Below are 19,390 nucleotides of genomic sequence, written 5' to 3'. Positions count from 1 at the left end.
TATATATATATATATATATATATATATATATATACACGTACACGTACACGTACACGTACTCGTACGCGTACGCGTGCACATGCACATGCAGATGCACTTGCACATAACACATACACATACACATACACATACACATACACATACACATACACATACACATACACATACACATACACATACACATACACATACACATACACATACACATACACATACACATACACATACACATACACATACACATACACATACACATACACATACACATACACATACACATACACATACACATACACATACACATACACATACACATACACATACACATACACATACACATACACATACACATACACATACACATACACATACACATACACATACACATACACATACACATACACACGCACATACACACGCACATGAACATCAACATGAACATGAACATGCACATAAACATGAACATGAACATGAACATGAACATGAACACGAACACGAACATGAACACGAGCACCAACACGAACACGAACACGAACACGAACATGAACATGAACATGAACATGAACATGAACATGAACATGAACATGAACATGAACATGAACATGAACATGGACATGGACATGGACATGGACATGGACATGGACATGGACATGAACATGAACATGAACATGAACATGAACATGAACATGAAAATGGACATGAACATGAACATGAACATGAACATGAACATGAACATGGACATGGACATGGATATGAACATGAACATGAACATGAACATGAACATGGACATGGACATGGACATTAACATGAACATGAACATGAACATGAACATGAACATGAACATTAGCACCAACACGAACACGAACACGAACATGAACATGAACATGAACATGAACATGAACATGAACATGTACATGAACATGAACATGAACATGAGCATTAACATGAGCATCAACATGAGCATGAACATGAACATGAACATAAGCTTGAGCATGAGCATGAACATGAGCATGAGCATGAACATGAACATGAACATGAACATGAACATGAGCATGAACATGAACATGAACATGAACATGAACATGAACATGAACATGAACATGAACATGAACATGAACATGAACATGAACATGAACATGAACATGAACATGAACATGAACATGAACATGAACATGAACATGCACATAAACATGAACATGAACTTGAACTTGAACATGAACATGAACATGAACATGAACATGAACACGAACACGAACATGAACACGAGCACCAACACGAACACGAACACGAACACGAACATGAACATGAACATGAACATGAACATGAACATGGACATGGACATGGACATGGACATGGACATGGACACGAACATGAACATGAACATGAACATGAACATAAACATGAACATGAACATGAACATGAACATGAACATGAACATGGACATGAACATGAACATGAACATGAACATGAACATGAACATGAACATGAACATGGACATGGACATGAACATGAACATGAACATGAACATGAACATGAACATGAACATGAACATGAACATGAACATGAACATGAACATGAACATGAACATGGACATGGACACGGACACGAACATGAACATGAACATGAACATGAACATGAACATTAGCACCAACACGAACACGAACACGAACATGAACATGAACCTGAACATGACATGAACATGAACATGAACATGAACCTGAACATGAACATGAACATGAACATGAACATGAACATGAACATGAACATGGAGACGGACGTGGACATGAACATGAACATGGACATGGACATAAACATGAACAAGAATATGGACATGGACATGAACATGAACAAGAACATGAACATGAACATGAACATGAACATGAACATGAACATGAACATGAACCTGAACCTGAATATGAACATGAACATGGACATGGACATGGACATGGACATGGACATGGACATGGACATGGACAAGGACATGGACATGGACATGGACGTGGACATGAACATGGACATGAACATGAACATGAACATGAACATGAACATGAACATGAACATGAACATGAACATGAACATGAACATGAACATGAACATGAACTTGAACATGAACATGAACATGAACATGAAAATGAACATGGACATGGACACTAACATGAACATGAACATGAACATGAACATAAACATGAACACGAGCACCAACACGAACACGAACACGAACACGAACACGAACACGAACACGAACATGAACATGAACATGAACATGAACATGAACATGAACCTGAACATGAACATGAACATGAACATGAACATGAACATGAACATGAACATGAACATGAACATGGACATGGACATGGACATGGACATGGACATGAACATGAACATGAACATGAACTTGAACATGAACATGAACATGAACATGAACATGAACATGAACATGAACATGAACATGGACATGGACATGAACATGAACATGAACATGAACATGAACATGAACATGAACATGAACATGAACATGAACATGAACATTAACGTGGACATGGACATGAACATGAACATGAACATGAACATGAACATGAACATGAACATGAACATGGACATGAACATGAACATGAACATGAACATGAACATGAACATGAACATGAACATGAACATGAACATGAACATGAACATGGACATGGACATGGACATGGACATGGACATGGACATGGACATGGACATGGACATGGACATGGACATGAAAATTAACATGAACATGAACATGAACATGGACATGGACATGGACATGGACCTGGACATAGACATGGACATGGACATGGACATGGACATGGACATGGACATGGATATGGACATGGACATGGACATGGACATGAACATGAACATGAACATGAACATGAACATGAACATGAACATGAACATGAACATGAACATGAACATGAACATGAACATGAACATAAACATGGACATGGACATGGACATGGACATGGACATGGACATGGACATGGACATGAACATGAACATGAACATGGACATGGACATGAACATGAACATGAACTTGAACATGAACATGAACATGAACATGAATTATCTATATCTATGTACATGTGTATGCGTATGCGCGCGTGTGTGTATAGGTGTAGGTGTAGGTGTAGATCGAGGTGTAGGTGGAGGTGGAGGTGAATTTTGATGTTTATGATGATGTTGGTGTTGGTGTTGGTGTTGGTGTTGTTGTTCTTTTTTGCAAAGGGAGTTTGAACTATTACCATTAATGTAAAGATATGTGTATGAAATGAAGTTATTTTGTTCTAAAATGAGTGTATCTCTTTAGTTTAACAGCATACCAAAGCTCCGTTTTTTTCAAAATCTCCAGATTCTAAGAAATATTGAATGAAGGGAACAGAATTTTGCTCAAATGCTGCCCTCATCACAAATACGCAATCCTCACTCTGAAAAAATCCTTGTTATGTATCATAATGCCAAATATTAATTGGAAAGAATAAATCTTTTTGTTTCTATTATAATATATTTTTACACATTCTAGCTACAGTGTATATTGTTTTATTTTGCCAAAAGAATGAAAACATAATAAACATGAATAACCATAATTAGCATAGAAAATTAGCTTAGAAATTTAGAAAGCATTTTTTTATTTGCAAATAACCTTCGTTGTGTAATTTACCTTGTAATCTAGACGAAGGATATACTTCTTAGCCTCTTCAAAACAATTCAAATCCAAGCACAGCTTTAGGAGTTCTGGAGTCTTCCATTTATTTACTAAAATATTTTAAAGAGCAAATAATTAAATGTTATTATGTATTTTAGATACCACAGTTCTTAATTTAAATAATGTACTTTAAATACACCGAGAGTGATCTCCTCTAAACTTTCTCGAATATTCTTATATAACACTTCAGGGGATGGCAACTCGGGATATAGGCAATATTTTAAATCCATTTTTAATTGCTTAAACTTTTTAATAGAATTTCGTAGAAAAAAAGAATTGCGCAGCAAGTGAACGCCAAACAATCTGTGGATAATAGTGCGGAATATTATTAGTACTTTATAAATTCACATGCGTTTTTGAGAAATCGAAATCAATTTTTTTTTCGATGAGTTAAAACTGTAAGTATTGCCGAAAATGCGTCCGAAGAGACGGAAAGCATTGTTAGAATTGCCACTGTTAAACTTTGCCAGGTCGTTGTGTACGCTTTAACTTTTTTATTCGTTTATTCAAAAAAAATTCCAGTTATTCTATTATTGTTGTATTTATTTATTCAATTATTCATTTATCCATTTTTTTAAATTTTTCATTCATTTATTTATTCACATATAGATTCGTTCATTCATTGATTCATCGATATATTGATCATTCAGCCATTCATCGGCCTATACATTCATCAGCTCAGTCACTTATTCACTGAAACACTCCTTCGCTCGATAGCTCACTCATTCATTTACTCACTCACGAACAAACGTTCATCGATACATTCATCCACTTATGCACTCATTCACTCACCCTCTTTTCCAATTATTCACTCATCGACTTAGTAACTTACTCATTCACTCATTTTCTTACTCTCTCAAAGAGTCACTCACTCAAGAAAAAACCCTCACTTAATCACTTTAATATTCATTTTTTAAAAAATTATTCATTTACTCTTTATTTTCCTTTATTCGTATATTTATTTATTTACTTAATTTTGAAAATATATTTTTTTTAAATTTGTTCCTTTGTTTATTTTTCATTTTTTTTCCGTTCGTTTTTTCCCCGTTTGTTTATCCATTTATTTATATATCTGGTTTTCTATTATTCGTTTATTCACTAAATAATGTATTCGTTTATACGTTGTTTTTTTTAAATTTATTATTAGCTGCTATTGGCTATTATAGGCTTTGCTACAGTCATTAATAGCTATGTCTAAAGCTACGATGGACACAGCGACGTGTACACTTTGATATGATTCTAAACATTGACTTGCACATCACCGACCATTCATCAATAACACGGTTTGTTACACAAATATAATAAGCAATATACAATATATACAATATATACAATATACAATATACTCTATATCTGCTACAAAAATAAAAAGGTCACCAGTACCTGAAATAATGATAAATAACATGAACTGAATTTAAAAACCTAGCTTTAAGTCTTAAGAACTTTATAAATAAACTTATGGCAAAAATTAAACATCAATTTTAACCGGAATGTGGCATCCTTTCAGGGTCTAAACCTTACCTATCCCTACCCCAACCGGTAATTACCCCAGTTCAATTACCTCTTCTCAATTATATTTTGCGTAATTACTCCACTACAAAATACAAATTATACCAACTTATTATCAAAATCGTAGATCCGTATCAGCTTTTGAGTGATTTCCGATAACCGGAAGTGGTACTTTTAAAAATTTGAATTTTTCAAAAGCCTATAACTTGAGTACTATTTCATAGACATAAATGAAATTTCACATGTAAGTAAAAGATCTAATCATCTACCTTCTATCAAATTTTAAGTAATTTGCGTTGAACGTAAGTAGTAATTTACGCTATTTCCAATTTCTCAAAAAACGCATGTAAATTTATAAAGTACTAATAATATTGCGCACTATTACGCACATTTTATTTGGCGTTCACTGGTGTGCAATTCTTTTTTCTACGAGATTTTGTTCTATTTTAAAAAGTTTAAGTATTTAAAATGAATTAAAATTCATGTCTATATCCCGAATTCCCATCCCCTGTTTTTTTAATATAAGAATATTCGAGAAAGTTTAGGGGAGATCACTCCCGATTTATTTTTTGCATTTTAATTCATTTTTCTTTTATCCAAGTGTTTTCTTCGTCTTTTTTACTTTCTCGTATATACGAAGCATAGACAAAGTCTTGTAATCGTACAAAAAAAATTCGAGATTTTTGAAAATGTCGACGTTTTACAACTCACTGATACGGAAAAACATAATTTTGCAATCTTCCCCGTATGTCAGTGGGTATGTCTGTGTGTCTGTGTTTATGTTAACACGATAACTTGAGTACCGTTATAGCTAGGTTGATGAAATTTACTATATAATTATTCCATCAAAATCGTTGATCCGTATCAACTTTTGAGCGATTTCCGAAAACCAGAAGTGGCACTTTTTTGCTTTGAATTTTTCAAAAGCCTATAACTTGAGTACTATTTCAGATAGATAAATGAAATTTCACATGTAAGTAAAAGATCTAATCCTTCTATCAAATGTTGAGTAATTTTCGTTGAACGTAAGTAGTAATTTACGCTATTTCCGATTTCCGCATATAAGTTTGTAAAGTACTAATAATATTCCGCACTATTATGCACATTTTGTTTGGGCGTTCGCTTGGTGCGCAATTTTTTTTTCTACGAGATTCTATTCTATTTTTAAAACTTTAAGTAATTAAAAATCATGTATATATTCCGAGTTGCCATCCCATGTAGTGTAATATAAGAATACTAGCCATCGTTATTGGTCAAAACGCAATGTGCTTTACTACACGCTGAACGATATTAGCGACAAAGCAAAGAAATAACTAGTTAGCTAAAAATCCGACACATTTAACATAACACATGCACACACTGATTAAGTGACTTAAATGATTCCGTTAAAAAATGGCTATTCAATGGTATTCTTCTTGTTTTTAAAGTGAATTATTTTTATTAGGTTTGTATGTATAGATCTATAGATTTAATTGAAATAGTTCATTTCTTCATCGGTAACCATACCATATTAAATGCACTCGCTGATGAAGAGACTGAAAATTAAGAGACTTAAAAGATTTCTTAGTGGTCGGCGTGGTCGAGTCGGTAAAGCTCATGGTTGCTAAAACGAAAAGTCTCGAGTTCGAACCCTCGGGCAGATGATGCTCGTTAGCTGGGGACAGCCACTCTTCTAGGAGAGACAACTCCAAAATTAAACAACTGCTGCCTTGTAGTTTGTTCTTGATTGAACAAAGGCTATGGAAGCAAATCCAAAAAGAAAAGCAGGCTGAAATCGGAGTCAATGGCCTATATGGCGCATAACAAGTTGACACGTAACGCTTAATTGTGTTGGACGCGTGGTCAAGTCGGCAAAAAGCTCATGGTTGATAAATTCGAACAAAGTCTCGAGTTCAAACCCACTGGCAGATAAATCTCGATCCCCTTCAACACTAATAATTAAGAACGAAGAAGAAGAAGAAAGAAAAGATTTCTTTAAAAACCCGGCTTTTCAATAGTAGTTATGTTGTTTGTGTCTTTTGAAAACACATATTTCGGCTGAGTAGATCTAGAATCTCTAGATCTAGAATCCAAATAGATAAAGTAAATTTTATAAGTAAATTTTATAAGTTTAGTCCGATGAAATAGTATTAAATACATTTCATAGAGTACGTAGGTCTAAATCAAATTTGAATGAAATAATTCATTTCTTTATATTCTAAAATCGGAAGATGACACCATGAACTGTAAACAATTGGCATGTGACGTCACTGTTTTATGCGTTCTTGTTCACAACTATAAACCTTTTTCCTGTAGCATAATTAAAATTGTTTTTCTACATTCGTATTCGTATTTATTTTTTGTTTTTCTTCTTTAAATAAAATTGTGTTTATACATTTAAAACATCTAACATATTATTTTCAACCAAAGTCCGTAGCAAGTTCTCCATATATCGCTGCAGATTTTGATGTTATATCCGGCGAAAATAGAGAGAGAGAGAGAGAGAGAGAGAGAGAGAGAGAGAGAGAGAGAGAGAGAGAGAGAGAGAGAGAGAGAGAGAGAGAAGTGTGCTTATGGGCTTTTATATATTAGGATTCGAGAACGTTTAGGGGAGATTACTCCCGGTTTATTTACTTTCTCGTATATACAGAGTATAGAGAAAGTATTGTAATCGTGAAAAAAAAATCGAGATTTTTACAAATCTCGATGTTTTAAACCTACCTGAGTCGGAAAAACGTAATTTTGCAATCTTGTCCGTATCTCTGTGTGTGTATGTGTGTGTGTGTATGTATGTGTGTCTGTATACACGATAACGTGAGTACCGTTACAGCTAGGTTGATGAAGTTTTATATATAATTATTATATCAAATTTGTAGATTCCTATCAATTTTTCAGCGATTTCCAATAACCGGAAGTGGAACTTTTTCTACTTTCAAAAGCCTAAAACTTGATTACTATTTCAGATAGATAAATGAAATTTCACATATAAGTAAAATATATAATTCTCCGCCTTCTATCAATTTTTGAGTAATTTGCGTCGACCGGAAGTAGAAATTTACGCTATTTCCGATTCCTAAAAAAGCGCATGTGAATTTATAAAGTACTGATAATATCCTGCACTATCATGCACAGTTTGTTTGGCGTTTACTTGGTGTGCAATTATTTTTTCTACGATATTCTATTCTACGAGATAAATGGCCCGTTGAGGAAGGATACAACGGACGCTAGTTACATAGTGCTGTCTCTTTTCTCTAAACTCAAACCAAAACCAAAATCACCACCTTAATTCAATTTAACCGGAAACGAAAAATGACATTGAAAACGGATTTTTATCCAGAATCGGTACTTTAATAGGATTTAAGCTTGATCTCTACGTAGTTACTGCACATTGATACTAAATATAGTTGCAGCCATACTCCTAAACCTTGCAACTAATCTCAATCATGACAAAAGTCGCATTTAGAGTTTCTTTTAAGCGACTCTACCTCATTTATTTGAGGAGGGGAGGGGGGGGGGGTCGGCATAGACGATCTACCGGGAGTGGGGCTTCGCCCCTACCCGATGAGATTATAAAAGGTTTAAGTAATTAATAATGGATTAAAAATAGTGTCTTTATCTAGAGTTGCTGTCCCCCGTAGAATATTCGAGAAAGTTTAGGGGAGATAATTCCCGGTTTATTTTGTAGGTAAGTTTTCGAAAATTTTCAACTTGATTATTGAGATGGTTCTAATTTTCCCGTTAAAATGAGAGTGAACAACATACTTTGTCAAGAACAACTTACTTGCAAATACCCGATCTAATAGCTACGAGGAACAAACAAACAACTCCCAAGTTTTTTTTTTATAGATATAGGTTAATTCTACAATTTATTCGTTTATTTGTTCTTTTGTTTAATTAGTCATATTCTTTGTATAAAGTTTGTGTGATAAAATTTTTCAGGTGATTACCCTTACCAATTCCTATAACTTTGAATCAGCTACCAATTTAATCATATCATTTTGTTAAAAAACCTTTATGTATAATATTTATATTTATTTCATACAATCTTACCTTTGCACAGAGTTTTAATAATCGCTCTCCCCAGTCCATAGTCAGGCTTCGTCTGATCTATCGTAAATAATTTTGCTTCTTTACATATGTCTTGTATGAGTTTTAATTTTTTTGCTTTGTCGATTGCATCATTATTTTCTTTTTCACTATCACTTTCTTCTGAATCATCTTCCTCTGAATCATCTTCTTCTGAATCATCATACTCTGAATCCCCCTTCTCTGAATCATCATCTTCTATACTATAATCATCCCAAGACGCTTGATTTTCTGTCTCTTCTGTTTGGTCGTTACCTTCAATATCAGATTTGATATTCTTTGATAAGCTTAAATGATTAGCATCATTTATTTCATTAACATTCTCAAATTCAGCACCGTGAATGCTTTTAATTTCAATTCTCGTATCATCTTCCGGTTCTTCAGTCGAATTGCGTACATCATCATTATTATCGCTCTCATTATCTTCCTTTTCATTGCTTTCACTTTCGCTGTTGTCATCGACATCCTTAACTTCAGGTGAATCGGAGTTATCTTCTGCCTTGCTTTCGTCTTGAATATCATTATTCTGCTGTAAACGCATATTAAAAGAATTATGAGTTACATAATATAGAGAAATAGAGATTAATAAAACTGATCACATAACAGTGCAACAATTTTGCGCTTAACTTTTTATTAAAATTGCAAAATAACCAGTTTTACCTATAAAGAGTTTAGCAAACAAATAATAATTTAAACATCTTTATTTTGAATATCAGTACAGCAGGGCCAGATTATTCCACAAAACGTGGAAAACATATTTTTTTATTAGAGCAACACCAAAAATACAAACAGACACGACGTCATGATGAAGCTTTACTTATCATACAGCAGTTATTCTTAGTTATATTATTTTGACTTTTTCCGTTAACAAACACCTAAGCACTGTTTCACAAAACTGCATTTTTTAAATATCGCAATTTAATTTTCTGTCTAATTTATTTCATTTTAGTTTGTTACTTACTAATTTTTCACTTTCTTTTTCTTTTTTCTTTACCTTCTTTTTAATCATCTCTATAATGGTATCATCTGTAAGCTTCCTAGATTAAAAAAAAAATTCTCAATACATGGCGTGCAGTCAACAAACAGAAAAGAAGATTACATTTAGACAGTAACAATCCAAATAGAAAATTTGGTAAGTTTTGAGTTTTAGTTTGTTTTCGTTTTCGTTTTGGTTTTGGTTTTAGTTTTGGTTTTGGTTTTCTGTTTTGGTCTTTTGTTTTGGCTTTGGCTGTGACTGTAGCTGTAGGTTTAACTTCAACTTTAACTAATAATTGCTTACTTTCTCTGTTTGAAGAGACTCATCACAGTTGAGAGCACATCGGCAATACCGCCCGAATCCTATTAGTAAAATGAATAAATTGTAAGCACCACTTACATGGGTTTCTAGAATTTTAGCCATATACCTTACCAATGATAAAAGTGCGGTAAATAAAAATGTACAACTCTCCGTTATTAACCACAATCTATGTTAAATAACGCAGTGTTTCTTTCTGGCATTTTTCCGGGAGGGCACTAGAAATTTTCGTGGGGTGTATACTGGTTAAACAGAATACATTCTATACAAATGATATTTTTTTTCTTTTGTTCGGGTGTGGGGTGACAGTAGACTTGATTGAAAAAAAGGGGGGGGGGGCTGTTTCTTAACCCCCCCCCCCCCTCCACCCTTAGAAAATCCAGAGGAAACTCTGAGGTAATGTGAAACAAGAAATGAGTTTACAGTGTTCTACATAATATGGTGTAGATATGGTGAATATTTATGTCTATATGTCGAAACTACATGCTTACGCAAAGTTTACTATTAGATTTTCCTATACAAAACTTTCTTGTTAAATGGTGGGAAAATACATAATAGTTTGCGCATTAGTTTTATAAATACGATTTGGTGTTTATAGTTGATTCAGCTTAAAATGATGGCGTCATAGATGATCACTGGATCTTTATTATATATTTTAAATATTGTTTATGATTCCAGCGTGCTTGTATTTCTTTCATATATTTTGTAGGGTGCGGACTTTTATTCCCTAATTGTATCATATATTTATTGATATATACATTTGAAGCTAAGTGGTCAGATGCTGGTTAGGGAACTTTCCGGCGCCACAGGTGCTGCGACTTCGGCAAAAAGAACACAGGGCTGAGGGGGGGGGGGGGGGGGGAGGGGGCACAGAGTACATGACGGGTTGGTGAAAACATTACATTATACTTTAAATAAAAAAATAACAATCATAACCTCAATACCTCCTGATAAATCGTAAGGTCCTAGAATGACCCCCCCCCCCCCCCCAGAGGGTATAAAAACGTAGTTACCATCGGAAAAACCTGAAAAGGGCTGTTTAAACTTACCAGAGGCTGTTTTTCTTATATATAAATTGCATATTTGTTTGAAAAATAGTCTAATTTTAAAAACATTTTGTGTAAAACATAAGCTCAGTACATCTGGCTAATTTTTTTAATGGGCCTCGTTAATTTACTCGGCCATATAGGGAAATAATGTATCAGACTCTACACAGTCGCCTAAGGCTAAAAACTGACCGCGAGTGGATCCCTATTTATATAATATAACCTACATACCGAATAACATTCCTAAAGCTAACATCGTCAGATAATTCGTGAAATCGAAGAACAATATTTAGTATTTTTTAGAGTAAATATTTCAATACAGGTTAAACTATGTATCACTTTTTAATCGTAGAAATCAACTAACATAGTTAAGACAACAAGATTATTTATTTTTATTTTCAACAAAGGGGTCGTCCATAAATGACGTCACACTCGTTGGAGGGAGGGGGGGGGGTCCGATTTTGTGACGGTGTGTGATGAGGGGGGTGGGATGAGATGCTACAAACTACCCTCTAAACTAAGATCATCCACGTTTTTTCTAAAACTGTTATTGTTTTTAAAAAGGATAATGTATTTTAAGAGGAATAATATTGGAGTCGAGTAACGTTAGTGTTAGGAAACGTAAATCTACACACTGTAATTATAAAACGTCTTTTCCGGACCGTCGCCCACACACGGGTGCCAGGATGGGTCGCTAAGCCTCTGTCCTACTTATGCTGGGGTCATTGAATCGAATGAACTCTTTCTGCCCCATGTGTCATGGGCACAAACGTGGAATTATTAGTTTAATACAGACGAAATATGATTTGTTAATTATATTTTCAAACATAAACGTTGTATCTGGTACAGTGCATTTCGACATAAAAGCATAATAAATACTTTGCTATAAAGGATATAATGTTTTGTAAACATTTTATACTTACCTAATTTTTTTACTTACATTTACTACAATGACTGTTCGATAACTATTTTCTGCAGTATTTAATTTGTGTGTTTCAAGCTTTTGAAGAATCCCCTTATCTCCACCATATATCAATATTATCTCAAAGCTATTAAGATCTAGCCGGGAAAGAAAATCTGTTATTACAGTTATATATCTATCTATCTAAATATATATGCATATATATATATACTAGCTGCATCCCGTGCTCCGCCACGGTAAATCTTTTTTAAATGTACCAACTTGGGAAAAGAACAAAACTAAATACAACACAAACGAACGCAAAAAAACAACGAAAAAACAAACACAACACTCATAACATAAACACAATTTAAATGCAATCATAAAGGCAAATTGCTCACAGTCTAGCCCGTAGCGCCAAATCGCGCCCTTTCCGGTGATTTGCAACCCCCTCAAACTTTCGATTTGCACCCCTTCCACCCACCCGTCCTAAAACTTTCGATTTCCACCCCCCCCCCCTCGCAAATTTTTTCCAACCCACTTCGGCGCCCCTTAAGGTCGGCACCCGGGGACATATGCCCCCCCCCCTCGCTACGCCTCTCCTATAAAACCCGAAAGATAGAATAATAATTAGAAAACAGTATAAATAATAGACAGTATTTAAAATACCGTGTTTTACCTACACTATTTCACTTTATTCATTCACGCATTTTTTTCCAGTACTTTAAATTTTAAAAATTTACAATAGAGTTTCATAACTAAAACCATTGCGCACCTAATGAACGTGATGACGCGTCTATAATAGTGCTGAATAGTTGATTAAAAATTATAAGTAATAAACAGTAAGGCCTACATTCAGTGAAAAAAATAAATAAAAGATTGCCTTTTATCAATCCATGCTAATTATAATTTTCTAACAATAATTTCCTCTTACACATCCGATATAATTTGCATTCACATTTTGCTAATTATATTATTGCAACACTAATTCCTTCTATGACGAACGTATATTTGCATTGACATTTTTTATTAGCGTGAGTTTAATGTATTTTTAAATTACCTCCTTTGTCAAAATTAGAAAAAAAGAGTTAAATTAATTTGATTTTTCTACCGTACTGTTATTATGTTATTAAAATGTATCCACTTTTTCTAGGAATATTAACGAAAACTGTATTTGACATTGATCCTTTTAATATGTTTTAGCAATGTGCGTGTATTTAATATTCTCTTTACGTTATGCAAAATAGTACAAACAGTGGAAATTATAAAATAGCTCTATGCCACTATATAAACAAACCCAACTCTAATACTTATAATAAGACACTGAGGTGCACTGAAAAGCACTGCGTGGTGCGAATGTTTACTTTTATGGTTCCAAAATCTATAGCGATGACGGAAGGAAGGAAGGACTGACACACTACTTGCCCGCTTATATTATACTAGCTGCATCCCGTGCTCCGCCACGGTAAATCTTTTTTAAATGTACCAACAGAACAAAACTAAACGCAAAACAAACGAACGCAAAAAAAAAAAAAAAAAAAAAAAAAAAAAAAAACAAACGAAAAAACAAACACAACACTCATAACATAAACACAATTTAAATGCAATCATAAAGGCATATTGCTCACAGTCTAGCCCGTAGCGCCAAATCGCGCCCTTTCCGGTGATTTGCACCCCCCTCAAACTTTCGATTTGCACCCCTTCCCCCCCCCCCCCGCCCTAAAACTTTCGATTTCCACCCCCCCCCCCCTCGCAAATTTTTTCCAACCCACTTTGGCGCCCCCTAAGGTCGGCACCCGGGGACATATGCCCCCCCCCTCTCTACGCCTCTCCTATAAAACCCGAAAGATAGAATAATAATTAGAAAACAGTATAAATAATAGGCAGTATCTATAATATATACAATATTTCACTTTATCCATTCACGCATTTTTTTTCCAGTACTTTAAATTTTAAAAATTTACAATAGAGTTTCATAACTAAAACCATTGCGCACCTAATGAAGGTGATGACGCGTCTATATTAGTGCTGAATAGTTGATTAAAAATTATAAGTAATAAACAGTAGGGCCTACATTCAGTGAATAAAATAAATAAAAGATTGCCTTTTATCAATCCATGCTAATTATAATTTTCTAATTAAAATTTCCTCTTACACATCCGAATAATTTGCATTAACATTTTGCTAATTATATTATTGCAACACTAATTCCTTCTATGACGAACGTATATTTGCATTCACATTTTTTATTAGCGTGAGTTTAATGTATTTTTAAATTACCTCCTTTGTCAAAATTAGAAAAGAGTTAAATTAATTTGATTTTTTCTATCGTACTGTTATTATGTTATTAAAATGTATCCACTTTTTCTAGGAATATAAACGAAAATGATATTTGACATTGATCCTTTTAATATGTTTTAGCAATGTGCGTGTATTTAATATTTTCTTTAAGTTATGCAAAAGAGTAAACACAGTGGCAATTATAAAATAGCTCTATGTCGTTATATAAACAAACCCTACTCTATTACTTATAATAAGACACTGCGGTGCACTGAAAAGCACAGCATGGTGCGATGTTTACTTTTATGGTTCCAAATGCTATAGCGATGACGGAAGGAAGGAAGGAAGGAAGGAAGGAAGGAAGGAAGGACTGACACACGCTCAGCCCGCTTATATTATAGATACTAGCTGCATCCCGTGCTCCGCCACGGTAAATCTTTTTTAAATGTACCAACTTGGGAACAGAACAAAACTAAACACACCAGAAACGAACGCAAAAAAAAAAAAAAAAAAACGAAAAAACAAACTCAACACTCTTAACATAAACACAATTTAAATGCAATCATAAAGGCATATTGCTCACAGTCTAGCCCGTAGCGCCAAATCGCACCCTTTCCGGTGATTTGCACTCCCTCAAACTTTCGATTTGCACCCCTCCCCCCCCCCCGCCCTAAAACTTTCGATTTCCACCCCCCCCCCCCTCGCAATTTTTTTCCAACCCACTTTGGCGCCATCTAAGGTCGGCACCCGGGGACATATGCCCCCCCCCCCCCCTCTCTACGCCTCTCCTATAAAACCCGAAAGATAGAATAATAATTAGAAAACAGTATAAATAATAGGCAGTATCTATAATATATACAATATTTCACTTTATCCATTCACGCATTTTTTTTTCCAGTACTTTAAATTTTAAAAATTTACAATAGAGTTTCATAACTAAAACCATTGCGCACCTAATGAACGTGATGATACGTCTATAATAGTGCTGAATAGTTGATTAAAAATTATAAGTAATAAACAGTAGGGCCTACATTCAGTGAATAAAATAAATAAAAGATTGCCTTTTATCAATCCATTCTAATTATAATTTTCTAACAATAATTTCCTCTTACACATCCGAATAATTTGCATTCACATTTTGCTAATTATATTATTGCAACACTAATTCCTTCTATGACGAACGTATATTTGCATTGACATTTTTTATTAGCGTGAGTTTAATGTATTTTTAAATTACCTCCTTTGTCAAAATTAAAAAAGAGTTAAATTAATTTGATTTTTCTACCGTACTGTTATTATCTTATTAAAATGTATCCACTTTTTCTGGGAACCTAAACGAAAATGAAATTTGACATTGATCCTTTTAATACGTTTTAGCAATGTGCGTGTATTTAATATTCTCTTTACGTTATGCAAAATAGTAAAAACCGTGGCAATTATAAAATAGCTCTATGCCGCTATATAAACAAACCCTACTCTAATACTTATAATAAGACACTGCGGTGCACTGAAAAGCACAGCATGGTGCGAATGTTTACATTTATGGTTCCAAAATCTATAGCGATGACGGAAGGAAGGAAGGAAGGAAGGAAGGACTGACACACTACCAGCAGCGTTATATATATATATATATATATATATATATATATATATATATATATATATATATATATATATATATATATACTTATATACATATATATATATATATATATATATATATATATATATATATATATATATATATATATAACATCGAAATATACTTCTACTTCTATCTGTGCATATAGCTATACCTATACATAAGCCTTTGTCAAAAGATATACCCGTACAATAACTATAATCATACCAATACTACATCTATACCTATACCTTTAACAATATGTTTGTGTATAATTGTATGTATCTATTGCTATTTCAATTTTTATACTAGCTGCATCCCGTGCTCCGCCAGTGTTTCTTCCAGAATTTTTTCTCCGGGGGGGGGGGGCGGGGCACTTGAAATCTTCGGGGGGGCGGTAAACTCTCTTCGGGGGGGGGGGGGGCGGACACTGTTAAAAGTATATATTTTCTATATAAATTATATAAATTTCATTTCGTTCGGGGGGGCGGTAAAAAATTTTTCGGGGGGGGGGGGGGGCGAAGAGATGCCTGGAAGAAACTCTGTGCTCCGCCACGGTAAATCTTTTTTAAATGTACCAACTTGGGAACAGGACAAAACTAAACACAACACAAACGAATGCAAAAAAAAAAACACAAACGAAAAAACAAACACAACACTCATAACATAAACACAATTTAAATGCAATCATAAAGGCATATTGCTCACAGTCTAGCCCGTAGCGCCAAATCGCGCCCTTTCCGGTGATTTGCACCCCTTTCAAGCTTTCGATTTGCACCCCTGTCCCCCCCCCCCCTAAAACTTTCGATTTCCACCACCCCCCCCCCCCCCTCGCAATTTTTTTCCAACCCACTTTGGCGCCCCCTAAGGTTGGCACCCGGGGACATGTTTTACCTACAATATTTCACTTTATCCATTCACGCATTTTTTCCCAGTACTTTAAATTTTAAAAATTTACAATAGAGTTTCATAACTAAAACCATTGCGCACCGAATGAACGTGATGACGCGTCTATAATAGTGCTTAATAGTTGATTAAAAATTATAAGTAGTAAACATTACATTCAGTGAATAAAATAAATAAAAAATAGCCTTTTATCAATCAATGCTAATTATAATATTCCAACAATAATGTACTTTTACACGTCTGCATAATTTGCATTCACATTTTGCTAATTATATTATTCCAACAATTTTATTCCGTCTTGCAGATTTTGCATTCACATTTTTAGCGTGAGTTCAATTTATTTTTAAAATACCTCCCTTGGCAAAATTACTAAACAGTTTAATTAGATTTTTCTACCCTATTGTTATTATGTTATTAAAATGTATCCACTTTCTCTAGGAATATTAACGAAAACGATATTTGACATTGATCCTTTTAATATGTTTTAGCAATGTGCATGTATTTAATATTCTCTTTACGTTATGCAAAATTGTACAAACAGTGGAAATTATAAAATAGCTCTATGCCGCTATATAAACAAACCCTACTCTAATACTTATAATAAGACACTGCGGTGCACTGAAAAGCACAGCATGGTGCATAGTTTACTTTTATAGTCCCAAAATCTATAGCGATGACGGACGGAAGGAAGGAAGGAAGGAAGGACAGACACAGCCCGCTTATATTATATATATATATATATATATATATATATATATATATATATATATATATACTTATATACATATATATATATATATATATATATATATATATATATATATATATATATATATATATATATATATATATATATATATATATATATATATATATAAAACATCGAAATATACTTCTACTTCTATCTGTGCATATAGCTATACCTATACATAAGCCTTTGTCAAAAGATATACCCGTACAATAACTATAATCATACCAATACTACATCTATACCTATACCTTTAACAATATGTTTGTGTATAATTGTATGTATCTATTGCTATTTCAATTTTTATCGATATTATATTTATATAATGCTGTATTTATCATTATTATTTTAGCATTAATAAGCAAAATACAGTTTATTTTGTAACCTTTCGCAATAGTTGTCATATCTTGATTCGTAATATTAATTGTGCCGAATCTGAACGATGCTGGCCACTCTTTTGGTAACTCTTCTTTCTAAAATAAAAAAAAAGACAAGACCTAATATAGCTAAAATATGCTTCAGGGAAAGGTAATATAATGTTTCAAAACATTTTAAGGGTTAATTAAGTTAATATTTAGGATAACAATCGAAGTGGCTTATTTGGATTTAATTTTTGTTGTGATTATATTTGTGTAAATTGGTAACAGATCTATTTAACTATCTGTTCTTCTGTCCTTCTGTCCATCTGACCTGAAGGTTTTGTCTTACTAAAGATTTTGGGGTAGTGGACAATTTACAGGAGTGGTAATCGATCTAGACGATTATGCCGGCTGGCATGGCCGAGAGTAGTTGACGTGGTCGAAATTTCCTGCTATTATGCTAACAAGAAACCGTGTAATCTAATATTTTAACCCGATAATATAAACAAGTTTTACTTACAGAAATTTCTGCCCCTTCTAGGTCGTAAGGTAGACATGTGCTGAACAAAGTGACTTGATTTTTGTTTCCTGTCATGATGCATGCCCCTGTTAAATTAAAGATTACCAAATCGCCTATATTTAACGGTCTAAAAGAATAACCAATTAAGGGAGCTAAAACAGTGGTAATAACAAAGAAATAGTCACCTGCTAAATGAGCTTTTAAAGACATTACAAATACCAGGAATATATATATATATATATATATATATATATATATATATATATATATATATATATATATATATATAATAGATACAATTAAAATACTTGATGTATTAGACATTGTAGCTATTTATGAGGAAAAACAATAAGTAAAACAATAAGTGCGACAAAAAGTATGACGAATAATGTACATTAAAATTATATTTCAATTGTC

General features: G+C 33.6%; 1 protein-coding gene across 1 annotated transcript; it reads right to left on the bottom strand.

Moving 5' to 3' along the window:
- Window positions 1-9,248: 9,248 nt before the first annotated feature.
- On the bottom strand, window positions 9,249-10,328 carry LOC131931399 (glutamic acid-rich protein-like). Its single transcript, XM_059288208.1, has 2 exons — window positions 10,260-10,328; window positions 9,249-9,824 (listed from the first exon to the last, which is right to left on the bottom strand). Exons 1-2 carry the CDS (start codon window positions 10,305-10,307, stop codon window positions 9,249-9,251), a joined length of 624 nt encoding a protein of 207 aa, XP_059144191.1. The 5' UTR covers window positions 10,308-10,328.
- Window positions 10,329-19,390: the final 9,062 nt, after the last annotated feature.

This window comes from Physella acuta, unplaced genomic scaffold (assembly GCF_028476545.2).
Source record: "Physella acuta isolate Inbredline_101_S28 unplaced genomic scaffold, ASM2847654v3 ptg001958l, whole genome shotgun sequence".
Lineage (NCBI taxonomy): Eukaryota > Metazoa > Mollusca > Gastropoda > Physidae > Physella > Physella acuta.
Note: the sequence above shows the minus strand (reverse complement) of the source record. Positions and strands in the feature narration are given on the sequence as shown.

Coding starts and splice junctions, on each gene's coding strand:
- LOC131931399 (XM_059288208.1), bottom strand. CDS start 10,307: ATGATTAAAAAGAAGGTAAAGAAAAAAGAAAAAGAAAGTGAAAAATTA. Junction 9,825..10,259: donor AAAAAGAAAGTGAAAAATTA/GTAAGTAACAAA, acceptor CGTTTACAGCAG/AATAATGATATTCAAGACGA.